Source organism: Equus caballus, chromosome 21 (genome assembly GCF_041296265.1).
Source record: "Equus caballus isolate H_3958 breed thoroughbred chromosome 21, TB-T2T, whole genome shotgun sequence".
Lineage (NCBI taxonomy): Eukaryota > Metazoa > Chordata > Mammalia > Perissodactyla > Equidae > Equus > Equus caballus.
This window is the reverse complement of record NC_091704.1, coordinates 62,222,951-62,243,709: the sequence shown is the minus strand read 5'-3', so window position 1 is coordinate 62,243,709 and position 20,759 is coordinate 62,222,951. Positions and strand designations below refer to the sequence as shown.

At 57.7% G+C, this 20,759-nt stretch overlaps 1 protein-coding gene across 1 annotated transcript; it reads left to right on the top strand.

Annotated features, from left to right (window-relative positions):
- The first annotated feature begins 13,928 nt into the window (after nt 1–13,928).
- On the top strand, nt 13,929–20,528 carry LOC138915110 (ral guanine nucleotide dissociation stimulator-like). Its single transcript, XM_070246284.1, has 8 exons — nt 13,929–14,032; nt 14,682–14,902; nt 16,611–16,801; nt 17,125–17,235; nt 18,178–18,371; nt 19,007–19,066; nt 19,767–19,975; nt 20,225–20,528. Exons 1-8 carry the CDS (start codon nt 13,929–13,931, stop codon nt 20,386–20,388), a joined length of 1,254 nt encoding a protein of 417 aa, XP_070102385.1. The 3' UTR covers nt 20,389–20,528.
- Nucleotides 20,529–20,759: the final 231 nt, after the last annotated feature.

The following is a 20,759-nucleotide window of genomic DNA, read 5'->3' as shown; positions in this document are numbered from 1 at the left end:
CGGAGCTGGAAACAACGAGGGAAATTTCGGGGCCCGGGAGACCCCTTTCAAATCTTTCCCTTTCCTGGATGGGCCATGGTAACGTTTTCAAAATGTGCAAATTGTAAAAATATTCTCACCGCATATGAAACGTTGGCGTTTATAAGAAGCGTATTGTGGACTAAAATATATTACCAAAAGTTTTAACCTTTTAGATAGACAATTAATGTTAATTTGGTCAAAGAATGATTTAAAGATGAGTAATAAGAAACGATGCCCTTTTTCTACCAAGAAACGAGTGGCCATAACAAGGGGTGACCAGCTTTTCAGTGCTCTTCATTGAGCTCTGGTGCCGGGGGGGGGGAGTGTGAGTGTGTGTGTGTGTGTGTGTGTGTGTGTGTGAGGGCGGTGTGGGTGTGTGGGTGTGTGAGGGTTTGTTGTGGGAAGGAGCCTGGGGCTGTTCCTTCGTGGTACCTGATGCCCCACAGTGGGCTATGAGTAGTCACACCTATCCCCTTGCGCGTTCTCAGCGGCCACACGGCACACCCACCGAGGCAACCCAGGGGTGAACAATTGGACCCTTCTTCACTCTCATAATTGCCCCGTAGTGTCCGTCTGTGTCCACGCATCTCGATTTCTCTTTAGAAGTGATGCCCTGATGCAGAGTTTCTTGGAGGCAATTTAGACACTCTCTTTAGGTGTCAGCTGCCTTTTCGAATATCTACGCTTTGTTGATGCAGTTGGAGCCTTGTTTGGGAAAGGAGAGAGTCCCGAGACACTGGACGTGATGTCCGAAGGGGGGAGGTAGACAGGACGGAAGGGAGGCCCTCGGAGGACCAGGCAGCGACCCATGGAGGAGAGAAGGGCCCACCCAGTCCCCCTCAGCCAAACGCTACTAACAGTACAAACGTCCTCCACCATGGTCAAGTGGAATTTATCGCTGGGATGGGAGGATGGTTCGGTCAGTAAATGACAGGCACCACATTCATAGGAGGAAAAGGTCAAAGTCACATGCTCTTCTCCATTGAAGCAGAATCAGCATTTCCCAGAGTACGCATGTTTTGATCATAAACACTCAACAAATTGAGCCTAGAAAGAACGTACCTCCACAGACTAAGAGCCACCTGTGACCAGCCCACAGCCACCATCATGCACAATGCTGAAAGGATACCAGCTCTCCCTCCAAGATCAGGAACAAGACGAGGGTGCCCCCTCTTCCCAGTCCCATGACACAGGGAGAGGCCATCTGGTCAGAGGAAACACGAAATTGGCCACTGACCACATCCAAGTCTCAGGAGTGAACTGGCATCGCTTTGCCATCCTCGGTGGAATCGCTCAACTGAGTCCCCACTCAAGAGGAGGGGTTATACCAGGAGGTCTAGACCAGGAAGTCCTGATCCCGGGTGGCCAGTGAGGGGAGAAGGAGAAGACCCCAGAACTTCAATGCTTTGCCCAGAATCCCAGATGACGAAGAAGGTGGAGCCAGGGAGGAAGCCAGCTCTGCGTCCTCAAGGCTGGGGCTCTGGCTGCACACAGGCATTCCCCGGGGGCTCTGGAGAAGGCTGTGTTGGTGGAAGTGCATACAGATCTGGAGATGGTGTGGGGGTGAGGGGGAGCATTCGGCAGTGTAGATGGGCATTTGCTCAGTTCTTGTTTGAGGAGGAGCCCGGGTCAGGGGCACCCTTGACTGTAGCTCTGCCCACCTCACACCCACGGTGGAGGGAGTGGTGGCCACCTCTCTGCTGAGCTCATGCCTATGCAGTCCTGAATTGAATGTCTCACTGGGAAATTGGGAAACTGAGGCCCCTAGAGGGGTAGGGAACGGCCCATGACAGGGTGAGTCCAGTGGGTAAGTGTGTGTTCTGACCTTCTAGGGCAAGACTGGAACCCCACCCGGAGGGTTGGCTTCTGAAACTAGGAACCATGAGATCTTGAGAAGCTCTTGCCAATCCCTCCCTATTGTGGGAGCTGTTTTCTTCTTGGCCTCCACAACCTGAGCACACAAACACACAAACGCACACACACACACACACACACACACGCACACACACGCACACACACCTTGACCTTGGATGCAAAAATGGCCTCTAAGGTGGGATCCTAAGAGAAGTAGACACAGGGCAAGTTGCAAGAGGAAGAAACACGAAGTGGGAGGCATTGCCTGCCAGTGACACACGCCTCCAGTTTGAGAGGTGTTGTCCTCTAAGGTAGGACACATGCCAGAGGACATCTCTAGCAAGTCCACGCTCCAGTCCTCCCCAGTGTGCAGACAGGAGGCCGACAGGCCCTGAGAGACACAAGGGCTTATGCAGGATGCAGAACAGGTAAGAAAGAGGAGTTGTTTCTGCGTCAGTCTCCAAGCTGGGACCTCGGCTGCACCCAGACCCTCTAGGGAGCCTGGGAGACGGGTGTGTTGGTGTTCCTGGGTACGCATTCGACGTCGCATGGAGAAGGGGGGTGAGCAAGGCCATGGCCAGAGGACTGTTTGCATGGGTGGTATCTGAGGGGGGCACTCAGGTAAGGGCACTGCAGGAAATGAGGTCACTTCCTTGACAACAGGCCCCGACAGAACTTGGAACCCCCGCAACTAGGCAGCCACGTGCGCAAAGCCAGCTCACTTGGCTGGAGACGCTTGATAGAGAAACATGTTCTCCTGCTTTCTCCCGCCTGACCAGGGCTCTGGTTCCCGGAAACCCCGGAGGGAGAACCTTTGGACACGTTGTGGACGCTGGCTCAGCTCCCATGCCCCCCACCGCCGGACCTTCGGCAGGAGGTCCTCTCAGGTAACATGAGGAAGCCTAGATCAGCCCGATCTAGGCCAGACCAGCTCCCCGAGCCCTCCCAGGGCAGCCCTCGTCCCGTCCTCGTGAGTGTGGGGGCCAGAGGGACATGTGGGCAGCATCTGCCCTTGGCCGGAGAAGGTTGGTGGGCAGTCGATAAGCTGCTTTTCCCGTCACGTTCCCAAGCCAGGACGGGGCTGTCAGGACTGAAAGGGGACTCCTAAGGGGCCTCCTAATGCCAGGCCCTCAGGCTGCCATGTGTTGCCCTCCTCGCTGGAGGTCTGTGTGGACTGTGGGGCGGGCTATGTGTGTCCAGAGTGGAGAGAGTCACAGAGGTGTGAGAGCCAGCAAAGACAGCCAGTCGGGTCTCTGAGGCTTGCCGCCTGGCTGCCGGGCACTGTCTTTCCAGAGCGTCGCTCAGGAGACGGGCCAGCAGCTGAGCAACGGCGCCCTCGACTCCATCACCCTGCAGGACAGGAAGGTGCCCCACACTGCCAACCGAGGCCAGGGCCGGCTCAGGGTGAGTGCAGGTGCCGGGGAGACCCAACCCCCAGGGCCCCCAAGACAGCGCTGAGGACCCCAGGTCTTCGAAGGCCCCGAGACAGGCCCGGGGCTCCTGCCTGGAGCCCTGCTCCCAAAGGAATCTGAATCCCCATCTCTTCCCCCAACCTTCCCCTGCGGGCCCGGCCCCTGTCTTGGCCAGAGGAGACGTCCCTGTCCACAGGGGTGTAGCCGAGAAGAGACATTTCTAGCACATCAGCTCACGGGCATTCAAGAGCACTTTCGTGTTTGGTAGAGATTTTCCTGTTTGAACTCCCATGCTCATATGTCCACGTGGCCTGACAATCCTTCCCCACCGTCTCCCAGTCGGACGCAGCCTCCTGATGGATAGGCACGCTTTTGCCCAAAAGGACATGGGGCTCACAGTGTTCTTTCTGTTCCTCTGCCTTTGCTGTCCAGGGGAACACGTCCACGTGGCCTCTCGAGGTCAGGGCGTCGGGCCTCAGCAGGCTGCACAACTTTCCAGAAGGGAGACCCGTTAGCCCCGTGATTCAGCCCTTCACTGAACCGGCACCTTCTGTTGCCATTTCCACAGCACCGCCCTGGTCACCCTGCCTGTCCTCCTGTCCTGATCCCTCCCAGCCCACGAAAAGCCTCTGTGCTCTCCTCTCTAGAATGGGCCGTCGGTCAGCCACCCCAGGGATGATGCTCTTCATCCAGGGAGGGGCTGTCACTTCTCTGCCAGCACAAAGACCTAGGAGACCAAGAGCTTGAATCCTTCTCCACCTCACATCCTACTTGGAATCCCGAGAATTCTTCCCTGCCCTGGGCAATGATGCCCACTTCTGGCCACAAGTCACCGAGGGCTTGGGCATTCGGTCTGACCTCCAGGCCCCGACACTTCTGGGGCCCAGGAGTGGTGCGGCCTCTGATGGCAAGTGCCCCCTCTGTCCGACCCCAGGCTGAAAATCCATCCCGAGCTAAGAGCCAAGCGTGCCGCCTGGTGTGGACCGTGCAGGCTGCAACGCGGCAGAATCGAGTGGAGCACCTGGTGCCCGCCTTCCTGGATGGCGACACCGCCTACGTCCGCAGCTTCCTGTGCACGTACAGAGGTTTTGCCACCACACAACAGGTGCTGGAGCTTCTGTTTCAAAGGTGAGTGCCGTGCCCCTCCGCAGCACCGTGGGCATTCAGCCACCTACTAGCTGTGAGGCTTCCGAGCCTCTCGGAGCCTCGGTTTGCTCTCTGCAAGGCGGGGTGAACAGAGGATCAGCCTCCAGGGGATATTGTAGGGACTCAAGGAGGTGCTGCACGCAAAGGCTTTTCGAGAAGCCTAGCCCTCTGGGAGGGTCGACTGGAGCGGGGGCTGTGGTTGTGCTCATTGAGGATACTCCTCTTCCCTATGGCGAAGCCTCTGCCTCATCCCTCACCGGCCCCGGGAATTGGACTGAGTTGTCGTCTTCCGATTGGAAAAGGAGACGGGAGAGCCCTTCTAGGTCCCTGACCTGGGTGAAGCCAGAGCAGCCATCCCTGGGCTGAGCCGAGGCCCCCGACCCGCCCAAGCAGGAGTGAGGGGCCGGTTGGAGCTCCCTCCTTCATCACACACAGAGAGAGGTCCCCACTAGGTGCAGAACGTTTTCTAGGCACCGACCATAATCCCGTGCACAGAGCGGGCGGCAGCCGTGCCCTCCAGGGCTCCATTCTCGTCGGGAGTCAGACAGCGCCGCTAGGCTTCTCAGGCAGGCCTGATCCACAGTCCAGTCCGTGTGACGTCCTCCTGTGTCTTCTAGATACGGTTGCGTCCTTCCTCACTGCGATGAGGACGGCGGACCCCTGGACCAACTGAAAAAGTGAGTGGGCTTTGGAATCCCTAGGAGGGCGCCCAGCGTCCACACTTGGAGGGGAGTTCCCTGCAGCGTCCCGCTCACTCATCTGCTAGAACCTCAACAGCGGGTGCTCAGCTCCTGCTCAGGGGGCTCGGGGAGTGCTCCGGGGCCACATAAGCCCCTCCCTGGTAGAGATTCGGGGCGGGGGAGCATGACCCTCATGGGACACTTGGTGAACTGGGCAGCACGTAGGCCCAGGAGGGAAAGCTGGAGGCAAGAGGAGGGCCCTGGGAAGCCTGGGCGGGAGACAATGTCCGCTGTTCCCTCCCTGGTCAAATATTCTGGGAGCAGCTCCTGTGTGCCAGGGAGGGCAATGAAAAGAGGGGACCGCACCGTTCCCTGCCCTCACGGAGCTGACGTTCCAGTGGGCAGTGGGCAGAGAGATGCTCCAAGCAGTGTGTCAGGCTTCCCTGAGGACTAGGAGTGGTGACGCCACCATCGCACAGGGCTCTCCCTTCCAAAGGCCTTTTCCTAGCCCCTCCATGGTGACCTGGCCCACCTCTGCCAAGACTGCCAGATTGGAGGTGGACGCCAAGTAGGACTGGCCCCTGGACAGCCAGGAGCGGGAGGCCCAGGAGCCCAGGCCCGCACAGAGATGCGCGGGAGGCCAGTGTGCAAGGAAACGACCCTTCTCTGACTCTGCTGCCCACCTGTCCGTCCTCAGGGCCATCTCCTTCATTCTGGGCACCTGGCTCCAACGGTACCCTGAGGATTTTATCCAGCCCCCAGATGTTCCCAGCCTGGAAATGCTCTTGGCCTACGTTGGCCTTAATATGCCCGGCTCGGAGCTGGAGCACCGTGCCCGCGTTCTTCTTTCCCAGCTGGAGCACCCTGAGCACACTGATGCCGAGACTGAGGCTGAGGAGGACTCAGGTGTGTGATGTGGGCATGTGCACAGGGGATGGCGCTGCGCCCCCCAGAGCAGAGTCTCCAGAGGCTGGGGTTCGGCTGGGAGCAAGGGGCGGGCTCAGATCACTCTTCCCGCGGACTCCACTCTGGGAAGCCTTTCGGGGGCTTGCTTCTTGGACTGAGACTCCTTCAGTGGCGGCAGAGGCTTCCTTCCTTTGGAGTGACTTGGGCAGGCGCTCATGTGGGTGGCATTTTCTCTTCTTCCCTCTCCAGCTGCAGCTCCACCGAAAGATCCAGAAGACCCTGCAGATCGAACACCATCTCTCCCTCTCGCGCCCACCCCAGCTCAGAGCCGCACAGGCATCTTCCGAGCCACAGCCGGCTCAAGACCTTCAACAAGCACTTGCAGCATCCCAGCCACTACCCTCAGCTCCTGAGCTGCAGCCCCGGAGAATCCTTGCCTTCCCCTATCCATTGCGTGGGTCTTAAAGTTTTGTTTTTCGCTTTTCTTTACTTGACCTTTCCCTATATTTTATCTCGTCAGTACAATAAAGTTTAATTCTTGGATGTTTTTAAATTGTTCGCTGAAGTGGCATGAAGTACACTCACAAGATCACACCAACGTCATCCTCATCTAGTTCCCGCCCATTTTTATCCAAGAGAAACCCTGTCCCTGGGAAGCAGTCAGTCTCCCTTCTTCCCACCGCAAGTCCCTGGTAGCCACTGCGTTTCCTTCTCTCGGACTCCGCGCGTTTCCCTCCTCCGGAGTTTGCCTGGAAGTGCCAGCCTTCCAGAGGTGGCCTTCTGTGCCTGGCTGGGTCTGGTGTGAGGTGGGTGACTCCAGATGTTTTAATTTGAAATAACAGTTTTCATTAAGAAGAAAAATCCCCCGGAGATCAAAGATTCTGTCTCAAAGAGGATGCCCCGCTATTCCCTCTTTTCACTTTCTGGGGATGGGGACCCACTGGAGGTGTGACACCGGAGCTGGAAACAACGAGGGAAATTTCGGGGCCCGGGAGACCCCTTTCAAATCTTTCCCTTTCCTGGATGGGCCATGGTAACGTTTTCAAAATGTGCAAATTGTAAAAATATTCTCACCGCATATGAAACGTTGGCGTTTATAAGAAGCGTATTGTGGACTAAAATATATTACCAAAAGTTTTAACCTTTTAGATAGACAATTAATGTTAATTTGGTCAAAGAATGATTTAAAGATGAGTAATAAGAAACGATGCCCTTTTTCTACCAAGAAACGAGTGGCCATAACAAGGGGTGACCAGCTTTTCAGTGCTCTTCATTGAGCTCTGGTGCCGGGGGGGGGGAGTGTGAGTGTGTGTGTGTGTGTGTGTGTGTGTGTGTGAGGGCGGTGTGGGTGTGTGGGTGTGTGAGGGTTTGTTGTGGGAAGGAGCCTGGGGCTGTTCCTTCGTGGTACCTGATGCCCCACAGTGGGCTATGAGTAGTCACACCTATCCCCTTGCGCGTTCTCAGCGGCCACACGGCACACCCACCGAGGCAACCCAGGGGTGAACAATTGGACCCTTCTTCACTCTCATAATTGCCCCGTAGTGTCCGTCTGTGTCCACGCATCTCGATTTCTCTTTAGAAGTGATGCCCTGATGCAGAGTTTCTTGGAGGCAATTTAGACACTCTCTTTAGGTGTCAGCTGCCTTTTCGAATATCTACGCTTTGTTGATGCAGTTGGAGCCTTGTTTGGGAAAGGAGAGAGTCCCGAGACACTGGACGTGATGTCCGAAGGGGGGAGGTAGACAGGACGGAAGGGAGGCCCTCGGAGGACCAGGCAGCGACCCATGGAGGAGAGAAGGGCCCACCCAGTCCCCCTCAGCCAAACGCTACTAACAGTACAAACGTCCTCCACCATGGTCAAGTGGAATTTATCGCTGGGATGGGAGGATGGTTCGGTCAGTAAATGACAGGCACCACATTCATAGGAGGAAAAGGTCAAAGTCACATGCTCTTCTCCATTGAAGCAGAATCAGCATTTCCCAGAGTACGCATGTTTTGATCATAAACACTCAACAAATTGAGCCTAGAAAGAACGTACCTCCACAGACTAAGAGCCACCTGTGACCAGCCCACAGCCACCATCATGCACAATGCTGAAAGGATACCAGCTCTCCCTCCAAGATCAGGAACAAGACGAGGGTGCCCCCTCTTCCCAGTCCCATGACACAGGGAGAGGCCATCTGGTCAGAGGAAACACGAAATTGGCCACTGACCACATCCAAGTCTCAGGAGTGAACTGGCATCGCTTTGCCATCCTCGGTGGAATCGCTCAACTGAGTCCCCACTCAAGAGGAGGGGTTATACCAGGAGGTCTAGACCAGGAAGTCCTGATCCCGGGTGGCCAGTGAGGGGAGAAGGAGAAGACCCCAGAACTTCAATGCTTTGCCCAGAATCCCAGATGACGAAGAAGGTGGAGCCAGGGAGGAAGCCAGCTCTGCGTCCTCAAGGCTGGGGCTCTGGCTGCACACAGGCATTCCCCGGGGGCTCTGGAGAAGGCTGTGTTGGTGGAAGTGCATACAGATCTGGAGATGGTGTGGGGGTGAGGGGGAGCATTCGGCAGTGTAGATGGGCATTTGCTCAGTTCTTGTTTGAGGAGGAGCCCGGGTCAGGGGCACCCTTGACTGTAGCTCTGCCCACCTCACACCCACGGTGGAGGGAGTGGTGGCCACCTCTCTGCTGAGCTCATGCCTATGCAGTCCTGAATTGAATGTCTCACTGGGAAATTGGGAAACTGAGGCCCCTAGAGGGGTAGGGAACGGCCCATGACAGGGTGAGTCCAGTGGGTAAGTGTGTGTTCTGACCTTCTAGGGCAAGACTGGAACCCCACCCGGAGGGTTGGCTTCTGAAACTAGGAACCATGAGATCTTGAGAAGCTCTTGCCAATCCCTCCCTATTGTGGGAGCTGTTTTCTTCTTGGCCTCCACAACCTGAGCACACAAACACACAAACGCACACACACACACACACACACACACACACACGCACACACACGCACACACACCTTGACCTTGGATGCAAAAATGGCCTCTAAGGTGGGATCCTAAGAGAAGTAGACACAGGGCAAGTTGCAAGAGGAAGAAACACGAAGTGGGAGGCATTGCCTGCCAGTGACACACGCCTCCAGTTTGAGAGGTGTTGTCCTCTAAGGTAGGACACATGCCAGAGGACATCTCTAGCAAGTCCACGCTCCAGTCCTCCCCAGTGTGCAGACAGGAGGCCGACAGGCCCTGAGAGACACAAGGGCTTATGCAGGATGCAGAACAGGTAAGAAAGAGGAGTTGTTTCTGCGTCAGTCTCCAAGCTGGGACCTCGGCTGCACCCAGACCCTCTAGGGAGCCTGGGAGACGGGTGTGTTGGTGTTCCTGGGTACGCATTCGACGTCGCATGGAGAAGGGGGGTGAGCAAGGCCATGGCCAGAGGACTGTTTGCATGGGTGGTATCTGAGGGGGGCACTCAGGTAAGGGCACTGCAGGAAATGAGGTCACTTCCTTGACAACAGGCCCCGACAGAACTTGGAACCCCCGCAACTAGGCAGCCACGTGCGCAAAGCCAGCTCACTTGGCTGGAGACGCTTGATAGAGAAACATGTTCTCCTGCTTTCTCCCGCCTGACCAGGGCTCTGGTTCCCGGAAACCCCGGAGGGAGAACCTTTGGACACGTTGTGGACGCTGGCTCAGCTCCCATGCCCCCCACCGCCGGACCTTCGGCAGGAGGTCCTCTCAGGTAACATGAGGAAGCCTAGATCAGCCCGATCTAGGCCAGACCAGCTCCCCGAGCCCTCCCAGGGCAGCCCTCGTCCCGTCCTCGTGAGTGTGGGGGCCAGAGGGACATGTGGGCAGCATCTGCCCTTGGCCGGAGAAGGTTGGTGGGCAGTCGATAAGCTGCTTTTCCCGTCACGTTCCCAAGCCAGGACGGGGCTGTCAGGACTGAAAGGGGACTCCTAAGGGGCCTCCTAATGCCAGGCCCTCAGGCTGCCATGTGTTGCCCTCCTCGCTGGAGGTCTGTGTGGACTGTGGGGCGGGCTATGTGTGTCCAGAGTGGAGAGAGTCACAGAGGTGTGAGAGCCAGCAAAGACAGCCAGTCGGGTCTCTGAGGCTTGCCGCCTGGCTGCCGGGCACTGTCTTTCCAGAGCGTCGCTCAGGAGACGGGCCAGCAGCTGAGCAACGGCGCCCTCGACTCCATCACCCTGCAGGACAGGAAGGTGCCCCACACTGCCAACCGAGGCCAGGGCCGGCTCAGGGTGAGTGCAGGTGCCGGGGAGACCCAACCCCCAGGGCCCCCAAGACAGCGCTGAGGACCCCAGGTCTTCGAAGGCCCCGAGACAGGCCCGGGGCTCCTGCCTGGAGCCCTGCTCCCAAAGGAATCTGAATCCCCATCTCTTCCCCCAACCTTCCCCTGCGGGCCCGGCCCCTGTCTTGGCCAGAGGAGACGTCCCTGTCCACAGGGGTGTAGCCGAGAAGAGACATTTCTAGCACATCAGCTCACGGGCATTCAAGAGCACTTTCGTGTTTGGTAGAGATTTTCCTGTTTGAACTCCCATGCTCATATGTCCACGTGGCCTGACAATCCTTCCCCACCGTCTCCCAGTCGGACGCAGCCTCCTGATGGATAGGCACGCTTTTGCCCAAAAGGACATGGGGCTCACAGTGTTCTTTCTGTTCCTCTGCCTTTGCTGTCCAGGGGAACACGTCCACGTGGCCTCTCGAGGTCAGGGCGTCGGGCCTCAGCAGGCTGCACAACTTTCCAGAAGGGAGACCCGTTAGCCCCGTGATTCAGCCCTTCACTGAACCGGCACCTTCTGTTGCCATTTCCACAGCACCGCCCTGGTCACCCTGCCTGTCCTCCTGTCCTGATCCCTCCCAGCCCACGAAAAGCCTCTGTGCTCTCCTCTCTAGAATGGGCCGTCGGTCAGCCACCCCAGGGATGATGCTCTTCATCCAGGGAGGGGCTGTCACTTCTCTGCCAGCACAAAGACCTAGGAGACCAAGAGCTTGAATCCTTCTCCACCTCACATCCTACTTGGAATCCCGAGAATTCTTCCCTGCCCTGGGCAATGATGCCCACTTCTGGCCACAAGTCACCGAGGGCTTGGGCATTCGGTCTGACCTCCAGGCCCCGACACTTCTGGGGCCCAGGAGTGGTGCGGCCTCTGATGGCAAGTGCCCCCTCTGTCCGACCCCAGGCTGAAAATCCATCCCGAGCTAAGAGCCAAGCGTGCCGCCTGGTGTGGACCGTGCAGGCTGCAACGCGGCAGAATCGAGTGGAGCACCTGGTGCCCGCCTTCCTGGATGGCGACACCGCCTACGTCCGCAGCTTCCTGTGCACGTACAGAGGTTTTGCCACCACACAACAGGTGCTGGAGCTTCTGTTTCAAAGGTGAGTGCCGTGCCCCTCCGCAGCACCGTGGGCATTCAGCCACCTACTAGCTGTGAGGCTTCCGAGCCTCTCGGAGCCTCGGTTTGCTCTCTGCAAGGCGGGGTGAACAGAGGATCAGCCTCCAGGGGATATTGTAGGGACTCAAGGAGGTGCTGCACGCAAAGGCTTTTCGAGAAGCCTAGCCCTCTGGGAGGGTCGACTGGAGCGGGGGCTGTGGTTGTGCTCATTGAGGATACTCCTCTTCCCTATGGCGAAGCCTCTGCCTCATCCCTCACCGGCCCCGGGAATTGGACTGAGTTGTCGTCTTCCGATTGGAAAAGGAGACGGGAGAGCCCTTCTAGGTCCCTGACCTGGGTGAAGCCAGAGCAGCCATCCCTGGGCTGAGCCGAGGCCCCCGACCCGCCCAAGCAGGAGTGAGGGGCCGGTTGGAGCTCCCTCCTTCATCACACACAGAGAGAGGTCCCCACTAGGTGCAGAACGTTTTCTAGGCACCGACCATAATCCCGTGCACAGAGCGGGCGGCAGCCGTGCCCTCCAGGGCTCCATTCTCGTCGGGAGTCAGACAGCGCCGCTAGGCTTCTCAGGCAGGCCTGATCCACAGTCCAGTCCGTGTGACGTCCTCCTGTGTCTTCTAGATACGGTTGCGTCCTTCCTCACTGCGATGAGGACGGCGGACCCCTGGACCAACTGAAAAAGTGAGTGGGCTTTGGAATCCCTAGGAGGGCGCCCAGCGTCCACACTTGGAGGGGAGTTCCCTGCAGCGTCCCGCTCACTCATCTGCTAGAACCTCAACAGCGGGTGCTCAGCTCCTGCTCAGGGGGCTCGGGGAGTGCTCCGGGGCCACATAAGCCCCTCCCTGGTAGAGATTCGGGGCGGGGGAGCATGACCCTCATGGGACACTTGGTGAACTGGGCAGCACGTAGGCCCAGGAGGGAAAGCTGGAGGCAAGAGGAGGGCCCTGGGAAGCCTGGGCGGGAGACAATGTCCGCTGTTCCCTCCCTGGTCAAATATTCTGGGAGCAGCTCCTGTGTGCCAGGGAGGGCAATGAAAAGAGGGGACCGCACCGTTCCCTGCCCTCACGGAGCTGACGTTCCAGTGGGCAGTGGGCAGAGAGATGCTCCAAGCAGTGTGTCAGGCTTCCCTGAGGACTAGGAGTGGTGACGCCACCATCGCACAGGGCTCTCCCTTCCAAAGGCCTTTTCCTAGCCCCTCCATGGTGACCTGGCCCACCTCTGCCAAGACTGCCAGATTGGAGGTGGACGCCAAGTAGGACTGGCCCCTGGACAGCCAGGAGCGGGAGGCCCAGGAGCCCAGGCCCGCACAGAGATGCGCGGGAGGCCAGTGTGCAAGGAAACGACCCTTCTCTGACTCTGCTGCCCACCTGTCCGTCCTCAGGGCCATCTCCTTCATTCTGGGCACCTGGCTCCAACGGTACCCTGAGGATTTTATCCAGCCCCCAGATGTTCCCAGCCTGGAAATGCTCTTGGCCTACGTTGGCCTTAATATGCCCGGCTCGGAGCTGGAGCACCGTGCCCGCGTTCTTCTTTCCCAGCTGGAGCACCCTGAGCACACTGATGCCGAGACTGAGGCTGAGGAGGACTCAGGTGTGTGATGTGGGCATGTGCACAGGGGATGGCGCTGCGCCCCCCAGAGCAGAGTCTCCAGAGGCTGGGGTTCGGCTGGGAGCAAGGGGCGGGCTCAGATCACTCTTCCCGCGGACTCCACTCTGGGAAGCCTTTCGGGGGCTTGCTTCTTGGACTGAGACTCCTTCAGTGGCGGCAGAGGCTTCCTTCCTTTGGAGTGACTTGGGCAGGCGCTCATGTGGGTGGCATTTTCTCTTCTTCCCTCTCCAGCTGCAGCTCCACCGAAAGATCCAGAAGACCCTGCAGATCGAACACCATCTCTCCCTCTCGCGCCCACCCCAGCTCAGAGCCGCACAGGCATCTTCCGAGCCACAGCCGGCTCAAGACCTTCAACAAGCACTTGCAGCATCCCAGCCACTACCCTCAGCTCCTGAGCTGCAGCCCCGGAGAATCCTTGCCTTCCCCTATCCATTGCGTGGGTCTTAAAGTTTTGTTTTTCGCTTTTCTTTACTTGACCTTTCCCTATATTTTATCTTGTCAGTTCAATAAAGTTTAATTCTTGGATGTTTTTAAATTGTTCGCTGAAGTGGCATGAAGTACACTCACAAGATCACACCAACGTCATCCTCATCTAGTTCCCGCCCATTTTTATCCAAGAGAAACCCTGTCCCTGGGAAGCAGTCAGTCTCCCTTCTTCCCACCGCAAGTCCCTGGTAGCCACTGCGTTTCCTTCTCTCGGACTCCGCGCGTTTCCCTCCTCCGGAGTTTGCCTGGAAGTGCCAGCCTTCCAGAGGTGGCCTTCTGTGCCTGGCTGGGTCTGGTGTGAGGTGGGTGACTCCAGATGTTTTAATTTGAAATAACAGTTTTCATTAAGAAGAAAAATCCCCCGGAGATCAAAGATTCTGTCTCAAAGAGGATGCCCCGCTATTCCCTCTTTTCACTTTCTGGGGATGGGGACCCACTGGAGGTGTGACACCGGAGCTGGAAACAACGAGGGAAATTTCGGGGCCCGGGAGACCCCTTTCAAATCTTTCCCTTTCCTGGATGGGCCATGGTAACGTTTTCAAAATGCGCAAATTGTAAAAATATTCTCACCGCATATGAAACGTTGGCGTTTATAAGAAGCGTATTGTGGACTAAAATATATTACCAAAAGTTTTAACGTTTTAGATAGACAATTAATGTTAATTTGGTCAAAGAATGATTTAAAGATGAGTAATAAGAAACGATGCCCTTTTTCTACCAAGAAACAAGTGGCCATAACAAGGGGTGACCAGCTTTTCAGTGCTCTTCATTGAGCTCTGGTGCCGGGGGGGGGGGGGCAGTGTGAGTGTGTGTGTGTGTGTGTGTGTGTGTGTGTGTGTGAGGGCGGTGTGGGTGTGTGGGTGTGTGAGGGTTTGCTGCGGGAAGGAGCCTGGGGCTGTTCCTTCGTGGTACCTGATGCCCCACAGTGGGCTATGAGTAGTCACACCTATCCCCTTGCGCGTTCTCAGCGGCCACACGGCACACCCACCGAGGCAACCCAGGGGTGAACAATTGGACCCTTCTTCACTCTCATAATTGTCCCGTAGTGTCCGTCTGGGTCCACGCATCTCGATTTCTCTTTAGAAGTGATGCCCTGATGCAGAGTTTCTTGGAGGCAATTTAGACACTCTCTTTAGGTGTCAGCTGCCTTTTCGAATATCTACGCTTTGTTGATGCAGTTGGAGCCTTGTTTGGGAAAGGAGAGAGTCCCGAGACACTGGACGTGATGTCCGAAGGGGGGAGGTAGACAGGACGGAAGGGAGGCCCTCGGAGGACCAGGCAGCGACCCATGGAGGAGAGAAGGGCCCACCCAGTCCCCCTCAGCCAAACGCTACTAACAGTACAAACGTCCTCCACCATGGTCAAGTGGAATTTATCGCTGGGATGGGAGGATGGTTCGGTCAGTAAATGACAGGCACCACATTCATAGGAGGAAAAGGTCAAAGTCACATGCTCTTCTCCATTGAAGCAGAATCAGCATTTCCCAGAGTACGCATGTTTTGATCATAAACACTCAACAAATTGAGCCTAGAAAGAACGTACCTCCACAGACTAAGAGCCACCTGTGACCAGCCCACAGCCACCATCATGCACAATGCTGAAAGGATACCAGCTCTCCCTCCAAGATCAGGAACAAGACGAGGGTGCCCCCTCTTCCCAGTCCCATGACACAGGGAGAGGCCATCTGGTCAGAGGAAACACGAAATTGGCCACTGACCACATCCAAGTCTCAGGAGTGAACTGGCATCGCTTTGCCGTCCTCGGTGGAATCGCTCAACTGAGTCCCCACTCAAGAGGAGGGGTTATACCAGGAGGTCTAGACCAGGAAGTCCTGATCCCGGGTGGCCAGTGAGGGGAGAAGGAGAAGACCCCAGAACTTCAATGCCTTGCCCAGAATCCCAGATGACGAAGAAGGTGGAGCCAGGGAGGAAGCCAGCTCTGCGTCCTCAAGGCTGGGGCTCTGGCTGCACACAGGCATTCCCCGGGGGCTCTGGAGAAGGCTGTGTTGGTGGAAGTGCATACAGATCTGGAGATGGTGTGGGGGTGAGGGGGAGCATTCGGCAGTGTAGATGGGCATTTGCTCAGTTCTTGTTTGAGGAGGAGCCCGGGTCAGGGGCACCCTTGACTGTAGCTCTGCCCACCTCACACCCACGGTGGAGGGAGTGGTGGCCACCTCTCTGCTGAGCTCATGCCTATGCAGTCCTGAATTGAATGTCTCACTGGGAAATTGGGAAACTGAGGCCCCTAGAGGGGTAGGGAACAGCCCATGACAGGGTGAGTCCAGTGGGTAAGTGTGTGTTCTGACCTTCTAGGGCAAGACTGGAACCCCACCCGGAGGGTTGGCTTCTGAAACTAGGAACCATGAGATCTTGAGAAGCTCTTGCCAATCCCTCCCTATTGTGGGAGCTGTTTTCTTCTTGGCCTCCACAACCTGAGCACACAAACACACAAACGCACACACACACACACACACGCACACACACGCACACACACCTTGACCTTGGATGCAAAAATGGCCTCTAAGGTGGGATCCTAAGAGAAGTAGACACAGGGCAAGTTGCAAGAGGAAGAAACACGAAGTGGGAGGCATTGCCTGCCAGTGACACACGCCTCCAGTTTGAGAGGTGTTGTCCTCTAAGGTAGGACACATGCCAGAGGACATCTCTAGCAAGTCCACGCTCCAGTCCTCCCCAGTGTGCAGACAGGAGGCCGACAGGCCCTGAGAGACACAAGGGCTTATGCAGGATGCAGAACAGGTAAGAAAGAGGAGTTGTTTCTGCGTCAGTCTCCAAGCTGGGACCTCGGCTGCACCCAGACCCTCTAGGGAGCCTGGGAGACGGGTGTGTTGGTGTTCCTGGGTACGCATTCGACGTCGCATGGAGAAGGGGGGTGAGCAAGGCCATGGCCAGAGGACTGTTTGCATGGGTGGTATCTGAGGGGGGCACTCAGGTAAGGGCACTGCAGGAAATGAGGTCACTTCCTTGACAACAGGCCCCGACAGAACTTGGAACCCCCGCAACTAGGCAGCCACGTGCGCAAAGCCAGCTCACTTGGCTGGAGACGCTTGATAGAGAAACATGTTCTCCTGCTTTCTCCCGCCTGACCAGGGCTCTGGTTCCCGGAAACCCCGGAGGGAGAACCTTTGGACACGTTGTGGACGCTGGCTCAGCTCCCATGCCCCCCACCGCCGGACCTTCGGCAGGAGGTCCTCTCAGGTAACATGAGGAAGCCTAGATCAGCCCGATCTAGGCCAGACCAGCTCCCCGAGCCCTCCCAGGGCAGCCCTCGTCCCGTCCTCGTGAGTGTGGGGGCCAGAGGGACATGTGGGCAGGATCTGCCCTTGGCCGGAGAAGGTTGGTGGGCAGTCGATAAGCTGCTTTTCCCGTCACGTTCCCAAGCCAGGACGGGGCTGTCAGGACTGAAAGGGGACTCCTAAGGGGCCTCCTAATGCCAGGCCCTCAGGCTGCCATGTGTTCCCCTCCTCACTGGAGGTCTGTGTGGACTGTGGGGCGGGCTATGTGTGTCCAGAGTGGAGAGAGTCACAGAGGTGTGAGAGCCAGCAAAGACAGCCAGTCGGGTCTCTGAGGCTTGCCGCCTGGCTGCCGGGCACTGTCTTTCCAGAGCGTCGCTCAGGAGACGGGCCAGCAGCTGAGCAACGGCGCCCTCGACTCCATCACCCTGCAGGACAGGAAGGTGCCCCACACTGCCAACCGAGGCCAGGGCCGGCTCAGGGTGAGTGCAGGTGCCGGGGAGACCCAACCCCCAGGGCCCCCAAGACAGCGCTGAGGACCCCAGGTCTTCGAAGGCCCCGAGACAGGCCCGGGGCTCCTGCCTGGAGCCCTGCTCCCAAAGGAATCTGAATCCCCATCTCTTCCCCCAACCTTCCCCTGCGGGCCCGGCCCCTGTCTTGGCCAGAGGAGACGTCCCTGTCCACAGGGGTGTAGCCGAGAAGAGACATTTCTAGCACATCAGCTCACGGGCATTCAAGAGCACTTTCGTGTTTGGTAGAGATTTTCCTGTTTGAACTCCCATGCTCATATGTCCACGTGGCCTGACAATCCTTCCCCACCGTCTCCCAGTCGGACGCAGCCTCCTGATGGATAGGCACGCTTTTGCCCAAAAGGACATGGGGCTCACAGTGTTCTTTCTGTTCCTCTGCCTTTGCTGTCCAGGGGAACACGTCCACGTGGCCTCTCGAGGTCAGGGCGTCGGGCCTCAGCAGGCTGCACAACTTTCCAGAAGGGAGACCCGTTAGCCCCGTGATTCAGCCCTTCACTGAACCGGCACCTTCTGTTGCCATTTCCACAGCACCGCCCTGGTCACCCTGCCTGTCCTCCTGTCCTGATCCCTCCCAGCCCACGAAAAGCCTCTGTGCTCTCCTCTCTAGAATGGGCCGTCGGTCAGCCACCCCAGGGATGATGCTCTTCATCCAGGGAGGGGCTGTCACTTCTCTGCCAGCACAAAGACCTAGGAGACCAAGAGCTTGAATCCTTCTCCACCTCACATCCTACTTGGAATCCCGAGAATTCTTCCCTGCCCTGGGCAATGATGCCCACTTCTGGCCACAAGTCACCGAGGGCTTGGGCATTCGGTCTGACCTCCAGGCCCCGACACTTCTGGGGCCCAGGAGTGGTGCGGCCTCTGATGGCAAGTGCCCCCTCTGTCCGACCCCAGGCTGAAAATCCATCCCGAGCTAAGAGCCAAGCGTGCCGCCTGGTGTGGACCGTGCAGGCTGCAACGCGGCAGAATCGAGTGGAGCACCTGGTGCCCGCCTTCCTGGATGGCGACACCGCCTACGTCCGCAGCTTCCTGTGCACGTACAGAGGTTTTGCCACCACACAACAGGTGCTGGAGCTTCTGTTTCAAAGGTGAGTGCCGTGCCCCTCCGCAGCACCGTGGGCATTCAGCCACCTACTAGCTGTGAGGCTTCCGAGCCTCTCGGAGCCTCGGTTTGCTCTCTGCAAGGCGGGGTGAACAGAGGATCAGCCTCCAGGGGATATTGTAGGGACTCAAGGAGGTGCTGCACGCAAAGGCTTTTCGAGAAGCCTAGCCCTCTGGGAGGGTCGACTGGAGCGGGGGCTGTGGTTGTGCTCATTGAGGATACTCCTCTTCCCTATGGCGAAGCCTCTGCCTCATCCCTCACCGGCCCCGGGAATTGGACTGAGTTGTCGTCTTCCGATTGGAAAAGGAGACGGGAGAGCCCTTCTAGGTCCCTGACCTGGGTGAAGCCAGAGCAGCCATCCCTGGGCTGAGCCGAGGCCCCCGACCCGCCCAAGCAGGAGTGAGGGGCCGGTTGGAGCTCCCTCCTTCATCACACACAGAGAGAGGTCCCCACTAGGTGCAGAACGTTTTCTAGGCACCGACCATAATCCCGTGCACAGAGCGGGCGGCAGCCGTGCCCTCCAGGGCTCCATTCTCGTCGGGAGTCAGACAGCGCCGCTAGGCTTCTCAGGCAGGCCTGATCCACAGTCCAGTCCGTGTGACGTCCTCCTGTGTCTTCTAGATACGGTTGCGTCCTTCCTCACTGCGATGAGGACGGCGGACCCCTGGACCAACTGAAAAAGTGAGTGGGCTTTGGAATCCCTAGGAGGGCGCCCAGCGTCCACACTTGGAGGGGAGTTCCCTGCAGCGTCCCGCTCACTCATCTGCTAGAACCTCAACAGCGGGTGCTCAGCTCCTGCTCAGGGGGCTCGGGGAGTGCTCCGGGGCCACATAAGCCCCTCCCTGGTAGAGATTCGGGGCGGGGGAGCATGACCCTCATGGGACACTTGGTGAACTGGGCAGCACGTAGGCCCAGGAGGGAAAGCTGGAGGCAAGAGGAGGGCCCTGGGAAGCCTGGGCGGGAGACAATGTCCGCTGTTCCCTCCCTGGTCAAATATTCTGGGAGCAGCTCCTGTGTGCCAGGGAGGGCAATGAAAAGAGGGGACCGCACCGTTCCCTGCCCTCATGGAGCTGACGTTCCAGTGGGCAGTGGGCAGAGAGATGCTCCAAGCAGTGTGTCAGGCTTCCCTGAGGACTAGGAGTGGTGACGCCACCATCGCACAGGGCTCTCCCTTCCAAAGGCCTTTTCCTAGCCCCTCCATGGTGACCTGGCCCACCTCTGCCAAGACTGCCAGATTGGAGGTGGACGCCAAGTAGGACTGGCCCCTGGACAGCCAGGAGCGGGAGGCCCAGGAGCCCAGGCCCGCACAGAGATGCGCGGGAGGCCAGTGTGCAAGGAAACGACCCTTCTCTGACTCTGCTGCCCACCTGTCCGTCCTCAGGGCCATCTCCTTCATTCTGGGCACCTGGCTCCAACGGTACCCTGAGGATTTTATCCAGCCCCCAGATGTTCCCAGCCTGGAAATGCTCTTGGCCTACGTTGGCCTTAATATGCCCGGCTCGGAGCTGGAGCACCGTGCCCGCGTTCTTCTTTCCCAGCTGGAGCACCCTGAGCACACTGATGCCGAGACTGAGGCTGAGGAGGACTCAGGTGTGTGATGTGGGCATGTGCACAGGGGATGGCGCTGCGCCCCCCAGAGCAGAGTCTCCAGAGGCTGGGGTTCGGCTGGGAGCAAGGGGCGGGCTCAGATCACTCTTCCCGCGGACTCCACTCTGGGAAGCCTTTCGGGGGCTTGCTTCTTGGACTGAGACTCCTTCAGTGGCGGCAGAGGCTTCCTTCCTTTGGAGTGACTTGGGCAGGCGCTCATGTGGGTGGCATTTTCTCTTCTTCCCTCTCCAGCTGCAGCTCCACCGAAAGATCCAGAAGACCCTGCAGATCGAACACCATCTCTCCCTCTCGCGCCCACCCCAGCTCAGAGCCGCACAGGCATCTTCCGAGCCACAGCCGGCTCAAGACCTTCAACAAGCACTTGCAGCATCCCAGCCACTACCCTCAGCTCCTGAGCTGCAGCCCCGGAGAATCCTTGCCTTCCCCTATCCATTGCGTGGGTCTTAAAGTTTTGTTTTTCGCTTTTCTTTACTTGACCTTTCCCTATATTTTATCTCGTCAGTTCAATAAAGTTTAATTCTTGGATGTTTTTAAATTGTTCGCTGAAGTGGCATGAAGTACACTCACAAGATCACACCAACGTCATCCTCATCTAGTTCCCGCCCATTTTTATCCAAGAGAAACCCTGTCCCTGGGAAGCAGTCAGTCTCCCTTCTTCCCACCGCAAGTCCCTGGTAGCCACTGCGTTTCCTTCTCTCGGACTCCGCGCGTTTCCCTCCTCCGGAGTTTGCCTGGAAGTGCCAGCCTTCCAGAGGTGGCCTTCTGT